Here is a 27,927-nt window from a genome sequence, read left to right as displayed (position 1 = left end):
CTCAACAGATTGTGCTATTACAAAAGGAGGATTCTACATGTACCTGATTTATGGCTCAATTTGTGACTCGAAGTTGATGTGGCAAAACTACTTTAAATCATTGAGATTTTCAAAAAGTAGTTGATGCAAGTTTGTCGTCAGGATTGTACCACATCAACTTTGAGTCACAGACTGAGTCACAAACTAAGTACTTTGCCAAGTACGATTGCAAACAATAGAATCCAATTCGCAGTAAATCCTAAAGAGACATAGCTTGTGTCTGATTCATCATATTCACCCAAACTAAAGTTTATTTTAAATAGATAAAACATCTAAAAACAGAGAGATTATACAAAGGAGAATACTGACCCATCCAAAACTAGCTTCAAATGATGCACCAAACCTGACACATGACCCGTAACCTTGGACAAAACAATTATAGATTTAAAATTGTGAAGGGGGCGGGGGGTAATAATAATAATAATGAGAACTGAAAGCCAGGCCTAAAAAATCGAAGTAGCATACTACCTGCACACAAGGGATCAATCTTGTAAGAGTCTTAATAGCAGCACGTCTTATATCCACTGAAGCATCCACTTTAAATAGTCTAATGAGTGCAGGAAGAAGAAGATGCATATGCTCGTCCAGAGTCCCTGCAACACAAATACGTATCACACGTCCAAATTGGTGGGGATTGTCGAAGAATGAAACAACAAATATGCACAGGAAGTAGGAACATAATAGAGATTCGAGAACAAGAAAGTTGAACCCGAACGTACCACCAAATACTTCAAGAGTGTGCAGTATATCAAGAACATATGTGTAGTCATTACAACGTTCAGCATCAGTTAGTACTTGAATACAACAAGGAAGAATAACAGCAAGATACGTCCGAAATTCGTCGTTCAGGGCCAAGCAAAGCTGTTCTACTAGATGGAGAACCTAACATAAACAATGTGCCCAGTGCGATAAAAATGGTAAGCAAGCAAATTCATATGAAATGCAATATGGCATAGAGGTATCAAATACAATAAAGGTACCACACTTACTGGTGAACCATGCACAGGACGGTTAGATGCTGGCAAACTGAAGGAACACCATAACTCCGATATAAGAGACAGCAACTCAGGTAAATATTTACGTACGTGCTGAACAAAATTCGTTGCCAAATTAGTGTTCTCTTAAAATGCCTCATGGTGATACTATACACGAAAACTGACAAAGCAATTTACCTGGCGCACAATAGAGACCAATGTTCCAAGCTTCCAAGTTATGAACTCCTTCAGTCCATCTTCACATGTACGGACAATGTGGAATAGATCGGGCAAAACCTACGCCAAAAGAGTTAATTGTTGTTAAGAACTTTGATGCTCATGCCTACATTAAATAGAGGGATAGGTCTTGCTGTTCAGTAGAAGTTTAGCCAGCCAACTGCCAACCAACCATAGATGAATCTGGAGCCCATAAACGGAAAGTTACAGAATATTATTAAGCTTTTGACATTTCTAGCTTAATCGAGCAACTTGACATGAACATGTTATAAGCCATTTCGGGAGAAAGCGTTCTAATGCAGTTCACCCTTGATAGTTGGTATGAGTAGATGGAAGAGTACAAGAAGAGCACGAGAATGATACCTCGTAAAAGAAATAAGTGACTGGGGTTCAGTAGATAGAACCATACTCTCCTCTCATAAAATGTTAGTACTCAATACAATATTTTGCCCACATATGGATGAGAACATGATGGTTCACAAAACTGGCAACAAAAATATTTTAGATCCATTTTTCTGAAATTTTTCTAATTTTAACAAGTGCAGCTCGAGATTGTATTGAGCAATGAGATGAGACTGCCAAAAGTCAGGATTCAAAACTTGGAAGCTACTGCCAGCAGCTATCACGTGCGGACCTGGGAGGATTGTAATAATAGAATTTTCGAAGAGAAGAAGACGTCGATAAAGAACGTCATAGTCATGATCAAAAGGACTTCATCATACTGGAGTAGAGTTTGTAACTGGGCTACGATACAGACTTTGTTTTCAATTTGAAAGTTAGTTTGAGCACCTTGTGCAGGATATAACTATTACTCCCTCAGTCCCAAAATGAAAGACCTATTTTGAAAACCCAACTTTTTAAGGGAACATCATTAATTAGTGTTTGACTTTCAAAACTAACATAGTTTTTCCAATTGTATCCTCATTAACTTTTTTAATTTACAATGAAAAAGTTGAACTTACTTATAAATAAAGTTGTCATTAAATATATATTAATGGGTACTATTGGAAAGAGTGAAAAGTTCTTTTCTTTATTTTTAGAAATAGGACACTAAAATGGGACAACCTAAAATAGAAATTAGGTCATGGAGAAAATGGGTTTTAGATATATTTGGAGACCTTGGATCCATGGATGCATATCTTCAGTTTCCTTCTCGGCCCTAGTCAACAACTGAGGTTTTTTGTAGCTCAAGAGGTCTTCGTTAAGGTGACCCAGTTCCTCCTTTGCTTTTCTTGATGACTGGTAAGGTTCTTAGCTAAGCCATATCAAGACCGGAAATTAGGCTAGATTTCAGGTTTCAGAGTTAAAGAAGAAGCTACTTCAATCACACACCTCCCATTTCCAGAATATAGTAAGGAAAATCGAAGCCATATAATGTGGTTTGAATTGGTTCAGATTGAAAGTTAACTACCAAAAAAGTTATGTCTATGGGATAGGGGAAACAAATAATGAAATAACTTCGACTCCCGCCCTGATATATTTGGGTGAGGAATGGGCCAACTCCCGAAAATATATCTTGACCTTTCGTTGGGTCAAGGATACCGGAATAAGTCTCTCGAGGATCCCATCCTGGAAAGAAATGACAAGAAACTTTGTTCCTGGAAGTCTAACTGCCTTACGGGAGGAGGAAACCTAGTGCTCATCAAAGCACCCCTCCCAACTATGCCGTTCTATTATCTTTCTCTCTTCTCAATACACGTGTGCATCCTTAACTTTATAGAGAGAAATTTGATGAACTTCTTCTGAGATGATGACGATGAAAATAAGAAGAGGATCAACTGGGTAGCCTAGGATCAGGTTTACAAACCAGACAAAGATGAAGGGTTGGGCATTAGAAATTTGAAAGCCATTAATCAAGCTCTCCTTACAAAATGGATGTGGGGATTTGAAATTTTGAATCTGAAACGGACCATCTGTGGAGGAAAATTGTAGCAAAGAAGTCCGGGCCCCAAGAGAATGGGAGAATAACCAAAACCTGCAAGAATCCCTGCAACTACTCAGCGCGGAGGCGTATTATGAATCAGTGTGATATTTGGACCACCAATCGCCAAAAGAAGAGTCGGTAATGGAGAGCGCACAATCTTTTGGGAGATAGATGGTGCTTGAATTAACCACTGAAGAATCTCTTACCCACCCTGTATAGAACTTCTTTTTTTGAAACTTGGAATGAATATATTAGAAGAAAAACTATATATTTACAAGGAAGGGGGATTGGCTATGGAATCTCTCACGATACCCATCCCACCCTCTATAGAATCTCCGCAGCCAAAGAGGTATAAGTAGGTCAAGTGTGCATGACTGAAAATGGAACCATCAACCGGAACCCACACTTGAGAACAGGATTGAAAAATTGGAAACTCGAAGAATGCACGAACCTTATAAACATCTTAGAGACAAAAACAATTACAAATTCACAGGATCACAGTTTGGATGGATAATGACCTCTATCAATGTGAACCAATGATACGACTTACAAGTATATTATTGGATATCAGGTCAACCCTGACTATAGAGTAAAAGATGCCTGGATAAACTTATCCCCACTAAACATCCTTCACTTCTAGCAGCGGTAAGCAGACATTTTTTTTTTTTAAGTTTGAATTAATTAGAAAGAGAAAGAATGTACGAAAGAATTGGTGGAATCACAGAATGAAGATGTTACTTCATGATATCCTCCCCAACCCCAACTAGAAATGAAATCAAAATATGAAGTTATGAGCCCAGCCAACATTCCTACTCCAGTGGAAAAGGAGACCTAGAACATCTTCCACTTCTATTATAAAACTATGTACTGAATCATTGAAGATTCCATCATTTCTGGCTTTCCAAATGGACCAGCAGATGGCAAAAGGGATTAACACCAACAACTCCTCTTGATTCTTTTGTCAGACACTCTCTTCCATCGGTCCAACAGATGGGGCACCGATCTGGGTGAGCACCGTTGATACCCAGCAGAATGAATGAAGAAATTCCAACATTTCTAAGCCTCCCTACAGTGAATGAAAGGTGATCGATTGATTCCCCATGAAGCTTACATCTGGCACACCAGTTAGTCAACTGCATTCCGCGTCTTGGAAGATTATCCACTGGAGTTTACCCAGAATTGCGCCCAAAGCACAAAACTCACTCTTGGAGGGATTCTAGGACCACAGACTTTTAAAGTCGAAAAATCTATTGGCTTCCGAGTCTTGAACTTTAATTCTGGAGTAGCAATTCTTCAGTGAGAGACAATCCTTCCCCCCTGAAATCCAAATTCTTGTGTCTTCTGATTCATCATGAGGTTTGAACTGATCTAGTAAACTCAACAGATTGGAAAAGACCTGGATTTCCCAATCATTGAGGTTTCTTCTGGTCCTGATCACTCTAGTTGCTTGATCCCAATCAAAGGTACTTTGAACTGAAGCCTCTCTAGACACGGCAATAAAGTAAATGGCTGAGAATCTATCTTTCAGGGGAAGTTGATGGCACCAAACATCATACCAGAATCTGATGTTCTTTCCGTTCCCTAGCTTCCATTTTGTTATTTTCTCGAACTCCTTTGCAACCGCAGCTATGCCTTTCCAGATCCCACACCCAAAAGAAGACCTGATTGGTTTTAGAGCCCAACCTCCTTGAACTATGTCAAATTTTTCTACTATAATATTCCTCCAAAGAGCAGTCTTTTCCTTGGCTAACCTCCAAAGCCATTTCGAAAGCAAAGGCTTGGAGAGAATGGGCTTTGGTTATAAATGGAGCTCCTGGATCTATGGATGTGTGAGCTCGGCCTCTTTTTCTATTATGGTTAATGGGAATCCCACTAGGCCTTTTCAGAGCTCAAGAGGTATAAGGCAAGGGGATCCCCTATCCCCTCTGCTCTTTCTCTTAGTGCTGAATCTCTTAGTCACTGCCTTGCGGTAGCAGAAGAAAAGAGGTGGGTTCAAGGTTTTAAGGTTCCGGACAATGGTATGGCAGTGAATCACCTTCAATTTGCTGATGATACCTTATGTTTCCTTGATGACTCCTCTCAGCAAATGGGTAAGCTTAAAGACATTCTTATTTGGTTTGAGTTAGCTTCTGGATTGAAGGTGAATTACTCTAAATCAGTGATACTTCCAGTTCTTAATGATGAGGGCATTCATGCTAGCACTGAAGTTATAGGGTGCTCGATAGGTAAGCTCCCAACCAGTTACCTGGGTCTTCCTTTAGGCCAATCTTATAAATGCAAATCTTTATAGGATCCAGTGGTGAAGAAAGTCAACAGAAAGCTTTCTGCTTGGAAAGCCAAGACTCTTTCGAGGGGAGGCAAGTTAACTCTCATTCATTCGGTACTTTCAGCCCTTCCTTTATATTTCTTGTCCCTCTTAGCATCCCATGCTTAGTTCTTAAAGTTATTGACAAAAAGATGTGTGATTTCCTTTGGAATGATAAAGAAGACTCGAAGAGGCTCCATTGGGTTGCCTGGGGTATAATTTGTAAGGAGCTGGAGGAAGGGGGCCTGGGTATCAAAAACATAGCGGTAAGCAGACATCCTCACGAGAAAAAGCGCAGTAGGTCCCCACTGGTGTGCTAAATGCAAGCAAGAGGGAGAAAAAATTCCACACCTTCTGCATTATTACACGGCTAAAGAAATCCGGGATTTTTTGCCGACTCGATGAATATTAGATGAGTTATGCCAGGGGACCTAGATCGATGCATAACATGGTGGAGAGGGCTGAAACTCCCAAAGAAAGGGAGAGCGTTGTGGAATATTCTTCCACATGCCATTATATCAGGGATATGGATGGATCAAAATGGAATTACATTCAGAGACAGGATGTGATACCAAAGATACCATCCTAAACATACAGGTTACTGTCTTCCATTGGAGCAGGCAACTCACTTGGGCCAAAAACCTTTTGTTCTTAAACTTTACCATTTGTTGGGAGGCTATAATCCAAACATTGTAATTTGTAGGGCTTTTTGGACAGACTTGGTCAGTTGGTCTGCATAATCAGGGTATGCCCTTTGTAGGACCCTGATCACCTTGTATGTTCTTTCTCTTTCCTCCTTAATTCAATTAAATTGTTCAAAAAAAAACTTGACGTAAAGTGAAACTGAAATAACTAAGATATGACAGATACCACCTCAAACTAAGATGAGAATATATCTGAACTCACCTTTGGTAAATATGGTACGCAGCCAAGGCCCATAGACTAACCTCACAAGAAAAAAATAGAAGTAAAATTAGTAAGAGCTTAGAAAGCTAGCAAATATCCTAAACAGCAAAAGAGAAATTATACATATTTAACAACAGAGACGGTGTACCATACCTTGAAGATAAACATAAGAGAGCCAACCACCTTTTGATGATAGCTTGAAAGAGAGGGATCCCGTAGAATTCGCATGAGGGAATTTATTGCAACCTAGTCACCATGACCCAAAATTAAAACAGAACGAAAATAGGAAAGAGGCCAGCAATTTTCTATGCATTATTTACCGTAGGATAATAATCCTCTGATGTAGCAAAAGATGGCCAAAGGTCTGTAGGTAACTCATCCATTGACCGAATGTGCTGGCCTGAATCACTAGCTGCACGGATAACTTCTCCATGTGACCCTGGCAAACTCTGCTGATTGTGCTTATGCACATGGGGATCCAAAGCACCCATAATCCCTAACACCTGGTGAAAAATGATAATAATTAAAACAAGTAGTGTGATATACAAACAGTATATCAACTGAAAGATACATACCTTTAATACTTCTCTTCTGGTCGACCAAGCCAGTTCACCATTCAATAGCTTCAATAGTAAACCAAGTAATAGGGGATACTCATTATAAGGAGCAATGACATAGCTGTCAAGGAAGACAAACATTAGCTCTCAACTAAGAAAAATAACATAATGTGTGGAGTCAGAAACCGTCACACGTCAGTGAATGGCTAAATGATAAATTTTGAGTAGAAGAAGAAACTGATTTGAAAATGGGAAAAAATAAGACCATAATATGTAATATGTAATGTAAAAGAACCGCATCAGTGGATGACCTAAACCTAAGTCGAAATGTATGTTGTTCGCTATGCGAGGCAAAACAGTGATACCTCACCTAAGCAATCAGATTTATTTGCTCACTAGCTGGATGTATTTTCTTTTTCTTTTCAAAAATATTCATGATATTAGATTCTACCTCTATTTATGCAAACGGAAAGCATCACTATAATACAGTGAAGTATTCAACACAGGATTCAACGATAATATATATATATATATATATATATATATATATATATATATATATATAGAGAGAGAGAGAGAGAGAGAGAGAGAGAGAGAGAGAGAGCGAGAGAGAGAGAGATCTATAAATCAAACAGGCAAATGATTATAAAAGAAATTAACAGATGCTATAAAATCCCCCAGGGATGAGGAGACTAAGGGAAAGTCACAAGCAGCACTCCAAGAAAACCAAAAACAGAATCAAAGAATAGCTAAGACAAAGAAAATATCAGCTGGGGACTCCATACCCACAAAAGGCAAAAAGTCTATAATAACTCGCTATCAACTAAAACTGAAGGCTTTGTACTAAAAGTGAGTCCATCAAAAGAAGTACAAGACAGATGATTGAGGTTTTTTTTCCTTTCTTCTGTGAACATGAATAGACAATCTAGGTTGAGGATCACTGCTTCTAAACTATAAGACTTAACACCAGGTGTAGCCATAATGAGCTTAGTAGGTCAAAATGATTAAATTAAAAATCGGGAAAAGCAGGATAATATGCGTCTGAATGATTGGGGGGAAATAAAATCATAAAAATGACCGCATGATTTCTTCCCTAAGAGTCTTATCAGCAGTGGAAATCTACTCTCTTTTGTGAAGTCTGTTCTTTCACAAAAAGATGCATCGAATATGACACTGGCAATTTAAGCAACAGAAAAGAGAACCTCAATGTTCAACAAAAAATAGCACAAGAAATAAGGTACCCTGTGCTCTGTACAACTTGACCAAGGGTCGCTACAGCAACTTCACGCTTAGTAACAGATGATCCATCAATGAGGGCTTCAACAATTAATGGCATTAGTTCAGGAAGATACTGCCTCATTGCGAACCCACCCTGCATCAGAAAGCCCAATAATAATGTAAGTCAATTCTTAAGAGTAAGCAGACTTGCTATCTTTATCCAATTTAGCTAGCAAAACCTTTCTAAACACCTGATTTAAAATATAACAACACAATCGTATGATCAACATTATTCCTAAGACATAAATAATGAGACGTGAACAAGCTCGATCTAAGATATAGATAAGATGGCCCAATATCGCTAAAAGGATCAATTTATAGCAGCACTGGACCAGGACAGAATTCTAGAGCCTTGACTCTCTAGGTAAGTGTGGGGTCACTTTATTCAGACACCAGGCAAATCACTGTATATACCTCAAACTCTTTTGCTATAATGTCCCTGAAAACCTAAAATGTCCAAAAGATGCAGTAATTCATTTACCGAAATGTAAAAAATTTTGATGTTCAACATTCTAGTGTATGTTTAGTATCTGCTGATATCATTGGTAAATCTTCAAGCAGAGATCCCACCTCTCCTGAATTCACTGATAAGATTATCCTGCATCTTTTTCTTTGATAAATGAACAGGAGAACACCCCCATGGCTCCATACAACATTATGGCACTTTAAGATATTTCTGGCTTAACACGTGTCAGCATGATGAATGTAGTTCGCAACACCTCAAAAACAAGAGCACTGTCACATCTCTTCTTGACAATCTATAAAAGGTGTTTCCTTTAAGAGAGTTGAAGCATTTCAGAAGAGGATCAATAATTTGTGCTATTTAACACTTTTATCTTTGCCTTCCGGTACATACTATTCTCGTTTCAAGACTCATAAGAAATGCAAATAAATTTAGTTCAGCACATTAACATTTTAAGGTGGCTACTCTTAGGGCGTCAGGTATAAAAATAGCATGTCACTGACTGATACAACAAAAGCAGGTTAACTTGAAATCAAGTAATCCAATTTAAGCAGATGGGAATGAACTGACAAGTCAGGAGAAGAGAAAAACGAAAGTGTGTTTTTATGAGTACTATAAGCGGTTGATTTCGCCTGATTGTGGGACTAACTGATGGTTCTAGAATCTAGACTCTCAGCTGTTTAGCCAATCCATGTTTCAGAACATTAGTTCGAACTACCCACAACAGAGAAACCTTACAAGCAAGCATATAAAAATGTGATGTACGAGATAAATGTTTACACACCACTCTAGCAAGCTCCCCAACAGTAACAAGAACTCCATTTACAACACCATTATTAGCATTCACACCAGTGCCTTCGCATAACTTTGAAACAAGGGCCTGAGGTCAACAAAAAGCAGTATTAGACAGTCCACTTAGTCTGGAACAAGGTAACCAGCACCAATAATACCTTGTGCACTGGCGCAATATATGGAAGTATAAGTCGTTCGCAACTTCGAATTAGGCAACCCAACAATTTGGCACTTTCTTCTCTACATTTGCTATCCGCACTGCCAAGAAATAAGATATGTCAATGAATGAAGATTTGATGGTTAAAATATGAATTAAGAAAGATAAGCTTGTATAAATACAACCATAATAACTGGAAACAGTGATAGTCCTTTTTCTCTACTCGGGATTACTTAGAAACTAGAATTAGCCATATAACCTTTGCTCGAGATATGTTAATAGTTGTATGAGATGGCGACGAAGCGCTGGAAGAACATAGGCTGGATTCTTTTCAGATAACCTCCCAGCCAGTGAGATTGCATACTCTCGAACAACAAAATCCTATACAAGTAAAAGATGAAAGAGAAGCCCAATAAGAAACAAATATTGCTTCGCCATAACATATTGGGAAATGACAATGTCAGTAAAATAAGAAAAATGTGCTAGATCAACTAGAGTTAAAGAAAGAACATCCTGACAGTAACCTAACATGCTAGGACCAATCAAGAACACCCAACAACGAAGCAAACAAAGAAAAATTAAGATCTCGATAGGTGACTCGCTATTTATATATTGTACACCAACCAACCCATTACTTCGGTTTTCGTTTCCTCGAATCAAGTTTTCTTTTGTCCCATTTTCTTCTATGTATATTTTCAGAAAATAATAGGTGACTCGTGATGCAAATGAAGTACATTACCTTACTGTAACTCTAATATCCAAATCCTTGATGTTTGCTGATGAATGGCAGTATATTGTCCCGAAATGGATATATTTCGTAGAAATATTTCGGTTAGTGTGGAAATTTACAAGATTATGTATTTAACAAATTAACAAAATCTCTTAGTTCGAGGGGGTATTAACAATTACACACTTACGCCCGGGGGTAAATTGAATAACTTCTTGACAACAACACCCGAGAGATAACATTCTTACTGATAGTAGTTAATAGTTAACAGACTTCGTTAGTTTGAGAAGGCGCCAATTACATAGTTATATTAGGGGTTTTACTAAGATAAAATCAATTTAGGCAGTTAAGTCAGAGGGTAACATAAAAATAGATTTAAAAAACATTAAAAACATAACATAAAAATCAAGAGATATCTACGAGAAAAGAAGATGAAAAAGATGAAGGAAGAGATACGCTTTTAGTTTTAGTTTCTCTAATTTTTTTTTCTGCATTTCCATTATGTAGGTCGAAATTTCTTCACGTCGGTGGAAATTTCGAAATCTCTAACAATTTCGGTCGAAATTTCCCTCATGTCGGTAGAAACTATGCAGGAATAGTTGTAAGTGTGAGTTCGTGCAGTAATCTAAATTTAGGAAATATTTCGCGAAATTTAGGTCAAATGTCGCGAAATTTCATTCCTTGCATAATAGTAATAGTTCTCTTAAATTCAAGTCATGGGATTTTGTACATTGGAATATCCGATATAACTCAATCAGACCAAACAACTACGAAATTGCCGAGTAGAAAAGTTAACAGACTCCTAATCAAGAAAATATTTGTCAGGAGATGATTCAGACATGAGCTTTGCAGGACTATAGGTTTCCATTTGTTAAACAGAAAAATGGAAACAATATGTGAAGTCCTTCTCCTGCATTACATAGAACAACAACTGATACTGATTTTCACAACCCAAATGAAAACTAACTTTTCTTTTTGAACATAACTAAAACTGATCTTGGAACTAACCTCATCATTCAAAGCAACGAATACAGCACTCAGACTATCAGCCTGTGCCAAAAATTCATCAAATCCTCCATTTCCATGCAGAGAGGAGAAGACTGAGAGCCTAACATTAACATCACCATCTGCAACTGCTGTTATGAGAAGTTTCTCCATAATCTACAACAAGATCAAGATTGGTGGTTGACATCCCGCCGTACCACATATACTCACACAAATAGTAACCGAAAGAAATGCGCAAAGCAAGGTTAAAGCAATGAACATATATGTAGAGGACCTCCTCAACAAGACGACGTCGCTTTCCTCCTGTTCGGTTGGATCTACTTGAACTAAACTGTGTACATGCAGTAAAGTAGTTCGCAACTAATCTGCAACAACATAGGGCAGCATCTCTGCGAGTAGCACGATCCTCATCTTCGAGATAAACAACAACAGATTCTCTTGCAAACTCGAGAAGTTCATAGCCCTACAAAAAAGATACTTTCACAATGAAATGCAGCTAAAAACCAACCAATGTCATATAAACAGAAAAAGAAACAGAACATATAACTTAACATAGGGTAGCATTCCGTAGGTAGTTTTCCACCATCATCTTGAAGAAGAAATGAAAAAAAAAAAAAAAAAAACAACGCCCTATGCAAATAAATTCACCGTCACACACAGTGAAGACTACAGTATAGAACACAAAGTCACAAACAAATAAATAGCTGAAGCAACCTTGAAATTGAAACGAGCAAGAGTTCGCAATGCCAGTTGCACAAGGGTAGGACCACTAAGCTCTGACACTTGTTGAGGATTATTCGCCATAATTCCACGAGCAACTGGAGCACCTGTCCTCGAATGAGAGTAAAGTTTCTTTGAAAGAGCTATTGAAATGCAGTCAAGCAATCGCTCTTGAATGGTAGGCAATAAAGATGGAATACTGAAATTTTGAAAGATGAAATAAACATAAGATTCCTTAATCCGAGGAATATAACCAAAAATCAAATGCAGCAAAAAATTTTGATTCTTTTGTGTACCTAATAGTTATTTGCTCAAGAGCTTCAACTAGAGTGGAAGAAAGACCAGCAGAGAACATAGCATCTAAAAGACCTAGGACATGAGACTCCATAATAGGCCCCATTGCTTGTGCAAAGCTCCCAACACAAGCCAAAGCTTCAAGTGACGGTCTACCTCTACGAGGGGCGATCTGAAAATTATACAAAATGCAAAAATACTTGTCAACTATGAAACAACGGACTCAGACAAAATGAGATTATGGAAGACTAAACTAGACAAGAAACTGATTGCATACTGCATCTCGCAAGTGGAAAATTATTGTCGGCAAATAGTGTACAAGTTCTCCATCCAAAGCACCAGCCATCTCCCCAAGAGCGATGAACCCACTGGCACGTTCAGCTGGTAGTTTTAAAACAGCAAGAATATGATCCATGCAAATCTGCGCAAGAAATTGCAATTACTGAGAACATAATAACATAATAATCAACTATAGCATGTTATAACATCATGCGTGTCTTCCATCAAATCAATAACTACATCCTGATATAAACAGGGTAAAAGATAGCACACCAACCCTCAAGTAGTTGGTCACAAAGCGATCACGCAAGAAGTGAGCTATGCGAGGTAGCAGGGATGTTATGCTCAGACGAACTAGTCTATCCCGGTGCTCCAGATATCGAAGAACAATTTCTGCCACTTCTCTATACCTCGACATCATAAACTCACCAGTATTCCTGAAAAATGTAATTTTAACACTTATATTCTATTAGTCTCACCTCATGGTGGTCTAACGTCAGACTTTTACAATGTGCTTGCTGGTCGTAAAAGAGTAGAGATAGTTCAACAGTTACAGTAATGCAAGTTGGGTATGTGTGTTTAAGACTGGATCTGAAATGAAAACTTGCCTAAACATCTATTTAAAGAACTCGTATTTATGGATCACATGCTGGAGCTGGACACATAATATTACGAGGTAGCATTCTTTCAATGTTCTTAAAAAACGGCTTGACCCTTACAAACGCATAACCCTCATTTGACGTTCAATACCTAATCCATATTTTACACACAAAAACTCCCATTCCTTCAGCCTTTTTCAGGCCTCGTTTGGTACTGTTTAGTTGGACGAAAAGGTGTGGCAATCGATGTCTCGTGGTAAAAAGTGTGAAATTTTCACCACCCCATACATGTGAAAACCAATTGCAAACTCTCGATTCTCACCCCCCAACTTGCTCTCTCACTCTTCCACTTATAACTCTTTCTGCCCCGAAACTGCTTCATCTCTCTCTTTGAACTGCTCCTTTCTCTCTCGGACTCTTTCTGCTAAAAGTTTTTAGTTAAACTACTATCAACATGTTTGTGAGCCCTAAAATTTCTATCCTCTCCAACTCTAAAGATCCACAAGTCAGCCAAATTTTCAATCCTTATCCAGAATAGTTCGGATTCACGCTTAGAAGGAACTTAATGATAGGGAGGTTCCTATCTTGGCGGATCTTACAGAGTAGAAGGACACACGGCCAATAAGACGAAGTCATTGGAAGAAGGGGGGCGATCAATTCTCAGTAACAAACTTTAACAAAAAAACAATTCAAGGTGTCTAACACACTGAGTTTTCCGAGAACAATACAGTCTGGAAAAAAAAAACAAATCCCTCCAAGAGTCAGCTTAATTTGGGCAGCTTGCCTTCAGCTCATTAACAGATGTATCATGTGCAAAGAGGCAGAGGAAACACACTGCAGAATTGCATCAGATTTATGGAATTACTTTATAAACTCTGGTAAGATTAGTTGGTGCCTTCCAAAATTCATTTATCAAGCCATAGAGCAACAGGAGACGGCAAATAACCCGAAAAGAGGAAAAGATATTTGGAAATTTGGTTCCAGAAGCCATCACATGGTGTATATGGAAAGATAAGAATAACAAGATTTTCAAATAGAATCAACATGAGAGAAATCTAGTTGCTGAGGATGCTAAAGGACTTCTATTCACTTGGAGCAGGAATATAAAATGGGTGAAGACAGTATCTTTCAATGATTTGTTTTCAATTTGGAGGGTGTAATGTCGTAACATAAAAACATAACTTGTAGTTGTTTTATTGTACAGTTCTGCTGTTTAACATATTAATTCAAATTTTCACTAAAAAGAAAAAGAAATGGTTAATCAACCTAAGACGAGATGAGCTTGAAGAACATCTTGTGAAAATAGATCTATGTGCTCGCAATGAGTTCGGAAGAGGGGGAACAATACTATTTTATAATTGAAAACGAGTTTATGTTGCATCTCTTATTCTTAGTGTTAGAAGCAGTGTTGTATTAGTAGAGAGTCGAGGCGAGTCGGCGAAGGCCTTGCCCGCGACTTGGTCAGTTGAACGTCGACTCGGCAACGCTTCACTTTCCCTTTCGAAAGTTGGTTTTCAAACTTCAGGTGAAGGAGATATTGCTAGCTAGCTGTATATCACTTATGACTAATAAATTCTTGTATTAAAAAGCACTTCTCTGACTGACATTTCACATGAGTAATAAGTGATAAGTTGTGTTGTACACTCTCGAGAGAGATGAGAGAGAAATAAAAGAGAGAGGGGGGGGGGGGGGGAGAGAGAGAGAGTCACAGGAAGGTGTCAGGTCAAAGTAAGTAGGAGCGCTCATATGCAAGAACAGATGCTCAACGGGCGAAAGAAAAGCCCTTCCACTTCTACATTAGAAAGTAAGTTGGTTAGTAACATTAGCACACCATATTTGATATAGCTTTTAGTAATTTAGTATTTAGTATTGAGTACAGTAAGCAAGCGAAACAGTAGTACAGTAGACTTGTTCTCTAAACCTCTGAAGTCTGTGTTACTAAAAAATGTCGAAGAGATTAGGTTGGTTGCTTGCTCATCCAGTTTCACATAAATTCATGGATTAGGAATGAACCTATGCTCGATGCACCGTTATAAATGTCGGTTAACAGCATGCCATGCAAGCAAAATTTAACAGTGCCACTTACCTTAAAAGCTCCCCTACTGCAAGCAACGATCCATGTATGCTATGAACAGGAGCATTTCTCCCCAACCCATCTTGTGTAGCCTCAAACATGCGATAATACCTAGGAGAGAAAAAAACAGTGAAAATGTTTCATCATTGACAAATACGAAGAGCAAGCAAATATGGAGCTTAATCCCACATGCGCTTGTGTGGGGAATTCGGAAGGAGAAAATAACGCCATCTTCAAGAGAAAGCAGTGAAGACTTGTGAAATCATTGAACTTGTTCAATCCTTTCTCTAGAGCTGGTCAACAGGAGATAAATGGTCCAAATCTTATAATGATTTCACTATTTCTTAGAAGGTTCTCATGTACCATTGAACACGCCAACGTGTCTCACGTTTCTCAATTACTCGAAGGCAAGCACGCAATGCGTCAACAGCCCGCTCACGAACAGCCAGCGTAGGATCCCTAAGTGCAACCCATATTGCATCCACAAACTCTGATACATGGACATTGAAAACTGTTGATGCATTTTCTGCCATTTCCTGCCATGGGAAGAATATCTCAGATATACGGGCGAATAAAAACTTTTTGTGGCACTTTACAAACGTTGACTCGAACAATTAACTACGTATAATCAAGAGAGCTATCATTATGTGGAAATTAAAATTAATAGCAAGACACTGATGATTTATTGGCCATTTTGTAGCTCACAACAGAATAGTAATTAGAAAAACCACAAGCATGTCTAGACTGATGACTTATCCAAGGTTAAGTTTTAATTGATAAAAATGAAGATGGAATCCTAAGAAGCCTTAAGACCACCCTAAGCAAGTAACTTGCTCTGACCTTAGGCGGCAGCACAGATAGCTCAGAAACCAGTTTAGTTTGAAGTCGAGACAGGTGATTGTTTTTTAGCAAATATTCTAAGACAGGGCCATTAGAATATTTGCTCTTTTTTTGAGCAAATATTCTAAGTCAATGAGGTTGAAAACTTCAAGTAGACAATTGTGCAGCCTATAGCATGGGGTGAAACGTGGAAACGAGAAACAAGCAAACTACAGTGATGAACATAAAGACAACTCTTACTTTTAGAATCAAGACAGCTGCAAAACGACGATATTCTACTCTGTCACCATGGAGCCAATCCAATGCAGTTTTAACCTGAGAAAAAATATGGCTTGTGTCATGTCAAAGCACGAGAAACCACGATAGAACAAGTCCACAACCAGCTAATAACCATAGATACAAACCTGGCGCTCCACTTCATCTGCAGTCATTGCTCCACCAGCTCTAGCTAGATGGCCTAGCACCCGACTCGCAAGTATTAGAACTTCTGGATCACGCTTTACCTCAAATATTGTGCGCATATAATTAGAGAACTTTGAAACCTTGGAAGCACTCTCCCCCAGAGCCACGTCTATCAACTCATCAATGGCTCTTAGTGCACCCAAATTTTCAGTCACATCATTACTTTCTAAGAGGCTCGAAAAACGATCATACAACTGATCCATGAAACGAGAAAACGCTTCTCCGCTGAGATTACGAGCTTCTTCTTCAACATGTTTTCGTAAAGCTAACACAGCACCTTCCTGTAATGATGATTAACAAAATTTGAGTGACACCATCATTAAAGAAAACCATGTGCGCAGTAAGGGGTAAGCCAGAATTTAATTGTAAGACATCTGTGGGGTGCTTGAAAAACAAGCCCCTTAGCTATATAATATTATTTGAGATAAACTTTAGCTCCCACTTCATTTAGAGCAAGAGAGAGGGAATTCTATTTTCCTGGCAGTTTCATCTTCATTATCCTGGATAATAGTGCTAATTGACTAAGCTATCTAATATACATACATTTATTCGACTGTAGTCATTAGTAAGTATTTGGAGTCTACACCTGGGAAATCACGAGTAAAACAGAGTTCGCTTTACACGGACAAGAATGTAAGACGGGATAAGAGTTGCCCAGTTTAAGGAGATCACTCAATCCATTGTAGATTAGTTTGTGCCAAATGAGTGAATCGATTAAAGCTTCAAAATACCAATTTACGTCTCTTATTCAGGATGCTGACCCTAGAACAACCATTACTATTTAATTTTCTTTGGTCTTTAGGTAATGTTTTCCAATAAGCTTGTATATTTGTATCAGTGTATTCGGTCATAAAAGTGCCATAGTAGCTGATGACCCGGAGATGCCATATCCGAGTTATAGGAAAATGTTACCCCCAAAGTAATTCCTTGCTTCATTTCTTCTTTATATCATGGTCAGCATCCAGGGAATCAATGGCATATACTCCCCAGTCCCCAGAAGCGATAATTGTGTAATTTTTAGTGTACAGAAGACAATGGGAAGGATCAAAGTAAATATTGATGCCAGAAGATTGACTTAGAACATTTCACTCTTCACTACTTTCAAAAAAAAAGAACATCTCACTCTTCACTAGTTCATAGTAGTACAGGACTTCTGATGATATAAACACAAAGAATGAATATCAGAATACCAACCACAACGAAATGTTACCAGTTTATTTCGGTTTAATCATAATATCTGCCTCCAGATTGCGAACTAGTAACTAATATTATCATTAAGTAGTAATTCTTAAGTGAATTTGACAACTTAATTTGAACGCCAAAAAAATGTCAGCCCTAACCTACTGGTTTTATGCGCCATTACTTGTCAACATTTATATCAAAAAGAAAATCACAGGAAGAAGAATCAGAGGACCTAAGAAATATGTTTGCAACTTATAAAACCATCAATTAACCGAGTACTAAGCATGCATCTAACTTAACCTAGCAAGTCCAAACAGCTAATTACTCAAAATATATACAGCATTTGTGACCCCTAAAGATCTGAAGCAAATAAGAAGAAGAAGAAGAAGAAGAAGAGAAGAAAACCTTAGGGTTGCCTCTGGTGCAGAGGTCAGTGAGGATACGACTGAGACCATCGCCACTACAACCACTAACGGTTGAAGTAGCAGGAAGAGGACCGTAACGAACAGATGGTGAAGCAGCTGCCATGGCTACAAAAGCAAAAACCCTAAATTGCCTCCTCAATGCATCAAAACCCTCGAGAAATCAGAAAATTTGTTCAATAAATCTAAACATAAATCATTGAAGATGATTGCTTAGTGAGCTGTGAGCGAGTAGTCATCTCCTTCTTCCATTTCTCTCTCTAGATTTGGTCTTTATTACCTTGTCCTCTCGTGATCGGCCACAGTCGAATCGTCCTACTTCTGAGTTGGGTCACTGCGCTATGATGAGAGGGAAATTTGGGGAATTTTGTAGAAACGCCCCCTAGTCGTTTTAACTAGATGCCCCCTTCTCTGTTTTGACAGTGCAAAATATGAAAAAAAAAAAAAAAAAAAAAAAAAAAAAAAAAAAAAAAAATTTACATTCAGACCTTTAATCAGATCTTCAAAGTTCTTAAGACCTTCAAAGTTTAGCGTTATTGGTTTCGACCTTTTTTTAAGAGCTTCGAAGTTTTGTGTTATTGGTTCAGACCTTTATTTAAGAACTTTAAAGTTTCGTGTTATTGGTTCAGATCTTTTTTTAAGAATTTTAAAAGAACCCGTTATTCATTTTTTATGAAAAATTAAGAACTTTTAATTAAAGATCTGGCCCAAGGACTTTTCAAGACAAATTTACTCATAAATTAGTCAAATTCAAAGATCCACCTAAACAGGTGGATCTTTGAATTCCTACTTTGGGTGTATCTAAAATTTTTTTTTTTTTTTTTTCTTATCTCTTCAATGTTGTTGATTTCTCCTTATCTGAAATCTCTCTTTTTTTTCCTCGAACTCCTAATATAATTTGTCCGTCTCCATAGCATCCACCTCTTATAAAAAAATAAAAAACTTATTTTCATATAAACAATTGATTTTTTTTTTACTTTTAATTCTTTTTACGCGAGTCGAAGAAGTCTATGTGTTTAGTATTTATTTTGGGAGCCTACTTTTTTATTTTCTTCTTAAATTCTAAAATAATACTTTATACATAGAAATTAAATTTTATTTATTATTATGGCCAGTAATATAGGAACGCCCTGAGCTTTCATTCTAAAATAATATTTCAAAGTTTAGCTCTTAAAATAATATAATGTTCATTGTAATATCAAACATTAGTTTGGACGGCTAAGATTTGAAATAATGTAATTTGATTTTAACAAAAAAAATCCTGATTTCCAAAGTTTTTAATAAAAAGATTTCCGAACTTAATGATTAAAAACTTTAATGTCTCGACCTTTAAAAGTTTCAAACTTTAAAGTTTCTGAACCTTTAAAGTTTTGAACATTTATGTACCAGAACACTTAGAAGTTATGAGATCTTTGGAAATCCATAACAAAAAAAATCTAGTAAAAAGGTTTAAACGAATAACAGGCCCTTAAGGATCTTTTGGCCCATTAATCCAAAATAAAAAAATATATATATTGGATTTAAGTCCCAAAATTAATATAAAATAGGTAAAAACTCTATTTCTTTTTAATATGTGTGTTTTGTCCAAATGCGCAAATTTATCACTAATGTGTTAATTGTTTAGTGAATGAGAGTAGACAAGGGTGGAATTTAGCCCGAAGCCCGCCCTAGAACGTCCGGGTCCGAAAGGTAAAGCCTTCCTGCCCTTGATGTTGACAAAGTGTCGTCTAGTACAAACTAGATGAAACAACTTTCGTCTGATTATGGAACTCCCGTTTTAGACTAAGGGTTCTGGAAAGGAGGCCTTCCCTTTAACTGTAACAGAGAAGGAGAGAAGATCGATGAGGAGGGAAGAGAAGAAGAGAAAATAAACCGACCCATGGTTGATGACATCTTCTCGTGGACTTCTTTGTGGAGATGAATTTGAGAGAGAAATATTATAGGAGAAATGAGTAATAGAGAGAAATGATTTATAAGAGAATATAAAAAGTAAATAAAAAGGAGGAAGAAAAGAAAAATGGAAAAAAGAAGTACTTACATAAATTTTATAAGCGCAAAACTGGTAAATTTGACAAAAAATAGATGTCAAATCACGAAAGGCAAAACGAAATATCAAATACAATTGGAGTCAAATGACTAGTTGGTAACAAATTGGGGGTCAAAATATAATTAACCCTAAATATTTTATCATCTCTGAATCTACTAGGTTGCAAAAGTCACTTCCATTCTCGAAACAATAGATTTTTCCGTTGTTACGTCATCCCTTAGAACTTTTTTCTTCACGGTGAGAACAAAGAAACCAAGTATAGGAATTCAAAATATTGAAATAAAAACAACAACAAAAGAAGATGCCCGTCAGGTGACTTTCTCGAAACATACGAGCTAGATTATTCAAGCAAGCGAGTGAACTTTGAACTTTAACGGACATTAATGCAATCATTGTATTATCTCTTGATAGAAAACCATTTTGGGCATCCTTTGGTAAAATTCTTCATCAAGTTTTACCTTTCTTGTAACTCTGGTTCACTGTATTCCAATACGGTCGTCCTAAATTTTCTTTGAAGTTATTGTGTTCGTCATCTGAATAGACAATACTCAAATTTTAAGGACTGGAATTTCTCTAAAGGTAACAGCTAATGATGAATTTTACATAAAAAAGGCTCAAAGAAAAAGTTTTGGGCAAGAGATAATACTGATTGCAATACCATCACTGGTTAAAGTACAAAGTTCCGTCGAGAAATCACGTTCGGCGTTGCGAGAAAGTAAACTGACGAGCACCATCATTTGTATTTTCTTTATTTCAATCCTTTGATATCTCAAACCTGATATTTTTGCTCACCTTTGAAGAATATTTTGGAAAAGAGGAAATATATATTGTTTCAAGAATCAAAGTGATTCTCCTTTAGATGTGAGTAGAGATAGAGGTCATGAGATGGATATTTAAATACATTCTTGCCAACTAAAAGATACAAAAAGGGAACTTCTATTTGGTTAATATGTCAAAAAATTACCAACTTTTTGCTAAATCTATTTGATTTTTATTTGATTTTCTTACTATCCATATACAAAGATGTAAATCTTATTTACTAATCAATGTATATTTAGATGTAAATCTTATTTATTATCAATAGGATTTTTCAAATTAGTTACAGGATTTTTCTGATTGTTGCCCTAAGAACATTTGTTGAGAAACTAATTATATTAATTAATAACTACGAAATATTAATTAGATTACTAGAAGTGGTATCATCATTTGAGAGAGTTGAATAAAGGTGAGACCCAACTAATCGATCATTTTCGGCTCAACCAAAGCCAAAGAATTAACATAGGAAACAATCAACCATCTATATAATAAAACAGAAGGGAAAACGATGACGGGGACAAACATCTTTTTTTAATAAAGGATATTGTTTAGAAGCCCTTCTCAAAATTTAAAATACTAGGGTATATTTATTGTTATATTTTATTGAGAGGGAGAGAGATTTTTATTAGTTATTCTTTTTTTTGTATTTTTTTTGTTTCTTTTCTCTTAAATTAGTTATTATTTTATTGAGAGAGAGAGAGAGAGATTTTAATTTCTTTTTTTAACCCTTGAAATTTATTTTGTTTCTTTTTTTCTTAGATTAGTTGTTTTATTTCTAAGAAAGAAATTATTGTTGTTTTTTAAATAGGTAACTTTATTTCTACGAAGGACTATATCTTAAATTTTGAGAAGGGCTTCTAAACAATATGCTTTATTAAAAAAAGATGTTTGTCCCAGTCATCGTTTTCCCTTCAGAAAGAAAGGATTATTGTTTTTTAAATAGGTAACTTTATTTCTACGAAGGACTATATCTTAAATTTTGAAAAGGGCTTCCAGACAATATGCATAATTAAATAAGGATGTTTGTCCCAGTCATCGTTTTCCCTTCTGTTTTATATAATAGATAGTCCTTCGTAGAAATAAAATTACCTATTTAAAAAACAAAACTCATTTCCTTCTTAGAAATAAAATAACTAATTTAAGAAAAAAAACAAAATAAATTTCAATGGTTAAAAAAAGAAATTAAAATCTCTCTCTCTCAATAAAATAATAACTAACTTAAGAGAAAAGAAACTAATAATACAAAAAAAATAACTAATAAAAAAGAAACTGAAATCTCTCTCTCTCAATAAAATAATAACTAATTTAAGAGAAAAGAAACAAAAAAATAATAACTAATAAAAATCTCTCTCTCTCAATAAAATATAACAATAAATTTCGTAACATTTGATTGATACAAGTGTTCGTGCCCTAGGGCACGGGATATACCCTAGTTGTAATTAAATTCAGTCTAGCTTGGTTTAGATCGGTCCAGCCCAGTTTGGTTGGTCGAACCAATTGACGATATTTTGTATCTAAAAATATTAATATTTTTCTTAAAATTCATAGATGCATAAATAAATTTCACAAATTGTTTATTTAATACTCTTGTCCCAAAAGATATTATCGTTACAAAAATGATATAATATTAAAATGTGCCAAGGATGGTAAATTTTTAAAATGAAGTAAAATAGTTTCAACTAATAAAAAAAATATCATTTTATACTAATTTATCATATAAAACCAGTTTGTTAGATTTGAGCAGTCTCAAAATGCTCAAGCCAAGGTCAAACCAAATTGACGAGGCTCTAGTTGATGATACAAAAACTGGTAATCAGTTGACTGAGGTCAATAACTCAAAAAGACCGAAATCCTGACAAGTCAAGTTAACAGTGAGGTTGAATACAAAAGAAGTCTTGCACTCAATCTCAGAACAGTGGGTGGTATGATCGTTTTAGGCACCTAAACCCTGCCTTGGCTCAAATACAACCAGGTCTCCTAAGATTTAGTAAAAGACTAGGGAATCCGCGTAAGTGGAGCCGACACATCAATCCTGAAATATGGAGGAGTAGAAGCCTGTCTAATGTTTGCGACATTCAACATAGTGATCTCAACTCTCAACCCCTTGACTGATTCCAAAAAGACAAATTGGTATACTATATTTCACAAAATACAGAGGTACGATGTATTTTGTACATCCCACATTGTAAAGATTTGGTACTTAACACAAACATATTATAAACCAGACGTTTTTTCCTACTTTTGGTCCCCGAGACCTGTCTTTTTGTTATCTAAATTTGACGTTCATCGCCATAAACCTAATTTTGGATATGTCCTCCATTTGAATTTGGTGAGGAGTTTTCACATATTCATAGTCTAATTTTGGGACTCATGACACATTTAAATATTGGAGATACTAAAAGTGGCATTTTTTAATGGCCGCCGTTTTGGGGCATAAGGGAAATTCTTCAGGGCATAAGGACCTAGTCAATTAAGAAGGACTAAGGGGCCATATTTCTTTTTTAGATAACAAAAAGTTGCGTTATTGAACTGTACCCCTATCTTCATCTCCTTCTCTCATGTTGTTCTCTCTCCCTACCATTGTATCTCAGTTCTTCAATCATGGGATTTTTGATAGAAAAAGATAAAACAAAGTACCTTCAAATTGGTAAGGGTATTTGCCATAAAAGAGAAAACCAAGAAGGAAGATGACATGATAAAAAAAAATTGTCAACCCAAAAATCTTTCTTATCTTTTCCATTCAGAATGATCAAGATCTGAACAATACAAACATGGGTTTTATGATCAAGTCTTTGATTTGGTGAATTAAGGAGAAGAGACATGATTAAATTGGGGAAATTGACGATTGGATTTTATAACTAGGAGTTTTTTTGGAATAAGAACAAAGCTTATCTACAAGTAAAAATACCCATGAATCAATATCTGAAATGACATTTATGACTTACTGTAATCTCACATCTCTCATCTAGTATTAATTTTTCTTGCTACAGATCACATAAAAGAACTGAACATGAAAAGAAACCCCCTCTGTTACTTCCTTTCCGAATTGTGTGCGAGAAAGGGGGAGAGATAAAAGGTAAAGAGAAACAGTGAAACATCGAGAGTGAGGGAACACGAGGGAGAGTGAGAGAACACGAGGGAGAGTGGGAGAATGAGAACTAAAAGAAAAAATATGTCCCTTAGGTCAATCTGAATTGGCTAAGTCTTTATTCCCCAAGGACTTTTCTTTATGTCCCAAAACTGCGGCTTTTGAATTCATATATTACTCGTTTGAATGGTTTGGGCGAGTGACTAAAAATGATACTTGGACATTTGATGTAGATGCAGCGGAATAATTAAAGAACAATAAAATAAACTAAGAACAATTAAAGAAAACGATAAACTAAACTTAAATTCTTAATAACTTCAATTGATTTTCTCTTCAAGGTGAATAATAACATAGACTAGATCCCCTTTTATAAGATAATAAACCTTCCTAGATAGACTCAAACTAGGATTCCTAAAATAATAAACTACTCAAACATAGAAACTTTAAAATAAAGAAATATCAAATTAAAGTAACTTCTCTTCTACTAAATAAACTACTATTATGACTTAATAGGGTGTGGGCACGCGTGGACGTGGGCCCACACGCTTATGCACCTGCATCAGCACCCTGTTCCCCAGAAGGTTCGTCCCGAACCGATTTCGATGAAGAAAACAAGTTGATGCACCCGCAGACGATGAACCTTGTCATGGCGATCCGTAATTCCCACTTCGAACGAAGTTTGCACTGGAATGGAAGGATACTAATGTGCAAGTAATCGTCAACCTCGTACCCAAACTCATATGCCAATGATTCTCGCAAAATTAACCTTAGTGAATAAATAATGTTCATCTCGCCATCTTCCCACGGTAGGCTCAACCACTTAATCTTCAAGAAAGTGTGAAGTACTATGAGCAAGTGTGAAGTAAGAGTAATTGTAACAAATTTCCAAAATACTTCATCAATAGCCAAAGTATAAGCATAACCATCGCTAACTAAGTGATCGATATGGAACCATGTAGTGTAGATATGCCACGCAAAATTGACTTTTCCACGTTCATCTTCATGAAGTTTATGAACTCTACTGTGATCAATACCTGGAGCCCACTGTTTGTTTTCTTCAATTGATATGTGAAACCTAGATGGAAGTTGTTCAATTGGTATGTGATCTTTGACCATTGAGTATAGGTTCATTGTAAGAATTGGGAAATTGATCCTCTTTTTCTTAATTGTTTGAAGAAAATTTTGTAGGAAGAGATTTGATAGAGAAAGCGGCGATGTGCGACATAATTGATTCAGAAAAATTTTATGATTCGAACCATCATAAGTAGGCACTTCCATGCGAATATGGTAGGAAGAAGATGAAGAAGAACCATCATAAGGTGGCAAAGCCTGATTTGAACCAGATGGAACTATCAAATCATCAAATTTAACAATATTTGACATATCCCAGTCACATGAATCCGAAAATCCATCATGAATCCCTCCACCGAATACTAAAGACTGATCATTCACATCATCAAACTTAGTGTGTGTAGTGACTAATGGGTGTTTCTCTTGTTGTTCTTCTTCTTGGTTTTGATGGGTTTTGATAATTTCTTTTTGTTCTTCTTTTCCTTCACTAAATTCTGGGTTTCGATTACTTGGGTGTGTTGATAACTGAGTTTCAACTTGATGAGAAGATTCAAAATTTTGTGGTAGAAGTGTTGGGGATATGGAATAATAAGGAGAGGTTTGTTGTGTTGGTGATGGTGTTTGACACCAAAAGATTGGGAGGGAACCAGGAACATGTTGGTGATATTGGGGTAGGGTTATTTGGGTGGTGGCTATAGATGGGATTTGAATATTATGTATAGGGAAACTAGGGGTGCCTATAGAATCCGGGTTGTAGCCTAGGTTTGGGTTACCTGAATCATGGAAAAATAAGGGAGTTGTAGTTGGTTGATTTGTGATTTGTGGTTGTAGTTGTAGTTGGTTGATTTGTGGTATGTATTGTTCGGGTATGGCTGAATGTGGGTTGTGGAATTGATGGTTGATTTGTGGTATGTGGCTGCCTAGGTTTGGGTTACCTGAATCATGGAAAAATAAGGGAGTTGTAGTTGGGTGGTGAGTGAGGTTTTCAATGATGATTGGTGGTGTAGTTGAAGTTGTATAAGGGGGTGAAGTAATGTGTATTGGTAGTCGGCTATTTTGTTGGTTTGTACCTGTTGAGGGTAGTGTGGTGGTGGAGAAGGTGATGTGAGATGGTGGTGTCACGGGACAAGGGTGGGAAATAGTATGACCGAATAATGGTATCGTGGTGGATGTGGTGTTGGTTACGAAAGGTTGTTGTGGTTCGGTGGTGGTAGGGTTATGACCGAATATGGGTTTTGGGATTGGTGTGGTAATGCCAACGGTTGTGTTGGTGGTATTTGGAGGTGGTTGTTGTGATGAGGTGGTTGTTGTGTTTGGAAGTGATAATGATGCTTGAATGGAAGTAGGAGAAGAAGGAGTAGTGGTAAAAGAGGGAGACTTACAGATGCCTTCGAGTTGTTTAGATAGCTTCATGATCGAATCATTGACTTGATCGAATTTTTCCATGGTTTCCTTCTTGTGATTGTCGAATTTTTCCATAGTTTCCTTCTTGTGATTTTCGAATTTTTCCATAGTTTCCTTCTTGTAATTTTCGAAAGCTTCTTCCAATTTTGTAACCGAGGATAACTTCTTGTTGATGTTGTCCCATTCGGAGGCAAAAGTTGGTGTCTTCTCTTTGATTGTTGGAGTAGGAACGGTAGGATTAACCATTGTGATTGGTTAAAAAAAATGGCTCTGGTACCACTTGATGTAGACGCAGCGGAATAATTAAAGAACAATAAAATAAACTAAGAACAATTAAAGAAAACGATAAACTAAACTTAAATTCTTAATAACTTCAATTGATTTTCTCTTCAAGGTGAATAATAACATAGACTAGATCCCCTTTTATAAGATAATAAACCTTCCTAGATAGACTCAAACTAGGATTCCTAAAATAATAAACTACTCAAACATAGAAACTTTAAAATAAAGAAATATCAAATTAAAGTAACTTCTCTTCTACTAAATAAACTACTATTATGACTTAATAAGGTGTGGGCACGCGTTGACGTGGGCCCACACGCCTATGCGCCTGCATCAACATTATTATAGATTTAAACCAACATAACACTTTTTGTCGTAATGTTAGATCAAGAATTTTCCCACAGCTAAGAAACTTTTTTTTGACATGGACTAAAAGAGTCATTACAAGGCATTGATACATCGTGAAGGTATAATAAAATGACACATTAAGATTCATCAATTTAATAAGTGTTATAGCAATCTGATTAAGACATCCCAAGCCCTTAAACGCCATATATCAACTTTTAAAAGTCGTGAAGATATAATAAAAAAAGACACATTAAGATTCATGAATTTAATAAGCGTTATAACAATCTGAGTTCCATATCTTGTCATCCTCATGAGTTCTTGCCCATTTTGCTAATTTATCTGTTTGAACAATGCTTGGCCTTTTGATAGGAGAGAAACAGATGCCGCTGAAATGCTTACTTAGTTGCTTTATCTTCTTGATTGTCGATCTGGTTTGCCATTGAATGACATTTTTAGGATCCTTCGTATGATTGTATGTTCAGGTTGTCACTCTCTATGTTAATGAAATTATATGCATTGTCTACTTCCCATCTGATGATGCCCCATAGTATTACTTTAGCTTCACTTTCTTCGCTTGTTCTTGCCATGAGGTTAATTATTCTCGCCTCAGTGAAATTTGCATGGTGATCATGGAT

At 36.6% G+C, this 27,927-nt stretch overlaps 1 protein-coding gene across 1 annotated transcript in view; it reads right to left on the bottom strand.

Annotated features, from left to right (window-relative positions):
* Nucleotides 1-18,687, bottom strand: part of TOR (target of rapamycin) — a 35,316-nt gene extending 16,629 nt beyond the window's left edge. The window contains exons 1-24 of the mRNA XM_086641914.1: nucleotides 18,220-18,687; nucleotides 16,575-16,913; nucleotides 16,411-16,485; nucleotides 15,694-15,866; nucleotides 15,343-15,441; nucleotides 12,935-13,094; nucleotides 12,656-12,799; nucleotides 12,381-12,550; nucleotides 12,079-12,283; nucleotides 11,639-11,827; nucleotides 11,368-11,520; nucleotides 9,892-10,013; nucleotides 9,634-9,733; nucleotides 9,468-9,563; nucleotides 8,184-8,314; nucleotides 6,961-7,063; nucleotides 6,706-6,888; nucleotides 6,539-6,631; nucleotides 6,386-6,421; nucleotides 1,212-1,310; nucleotides 1,029-1,127; nucleotides 759-921; nucleotides 508-632; nucleotides 349-401 (exon numbers count right to left, since the gene is read on the bottom strand). Of these exons, the coding sequence (XP_086498040.1) occupies nucleotides 349-401; nucleotides 508-632; nucleotides 759-921; nucleotides 1,029-1,127; nucleotides 1,212-1,310; nucleotides 6,386-6,421; nucleotides 6,539-6,631; nucleotides 6,706-6,888; nucleotides 6,961-7,063; nucleotides 8,184-8,314; nucleotides 9,468-9,563; nucleotides 9,634-9,733; nucleotides 9,892-10,013; nucleotides 11,368-11,520; nucleotides 11,639-11,827; nucleotides 12,079-12,283; nucleotides 12,381-12,550; nucleotides 12,656-12,799; nucleotides 12,935-13,094; nucleotides 15,343-15,441; nucleotides 15,694-15,866; nucleotides 16,411-16,485; nucleotides 16,575-16,913; nucleotides 18,220-18,342 (3,233 nt within the window). The 5' untranslated portion in view covers nucleotides 18,343-18,687. The remainder of the gene's footprint in view (nucleotides 1-348; nucleotides 402-507; nucleotides 633-758; nucleotides 922-1,028; nucleotides 1,128-1,211; nucleotides 1,311-6,385; nucleotides 6,422-6,538; nucleotides 6,632-6,705; nucleotides 6,889-6,960; nucleotides 7,064-8,183; nucleotides 8,315-9,467; nucleotides 9,564-9,633; nucleotides 9,734-9,891; nucleotides 10,014-11,367; nucleotides 11,521-11,638; nucleotides 11,828-12,078; nucleotides 12,284-12,380; nucleotides 12,551-12,655; nucleotides 12,800-12,934; nucleotides 13,095-15,342; nucleotides 15,442-15,693; nucleotides 15,867-16,410; nucleotides 16,486-16,574; nucleotides 16,914-18,219) is intronic.
* Nucleotides 18,688-27,927: the final 9,240 nt, after the last annotated feature.

This window comes from Eschscholzia californica, unplaced genomic scaffold (genome assembly GCF_041429995.1).
Source record: "Eschscholzia californica isolate CP2 unplaced genomic scaffold, dmEscCali1.0.p SCAF_5, whole genome shotgun sequence".
Classification (NCBI taxonomy): Eukaryota; Viridiplantae; Streptophyta; class Magnoliopsida; order Ranunculales; family Papaveraceae; genus Eschscholzia; species Eschscholzia californica.
Note: the sequence above shows the minus strand (reverse complement) of the source record. Positions and strands in the feature narration are given on the sequence as shown.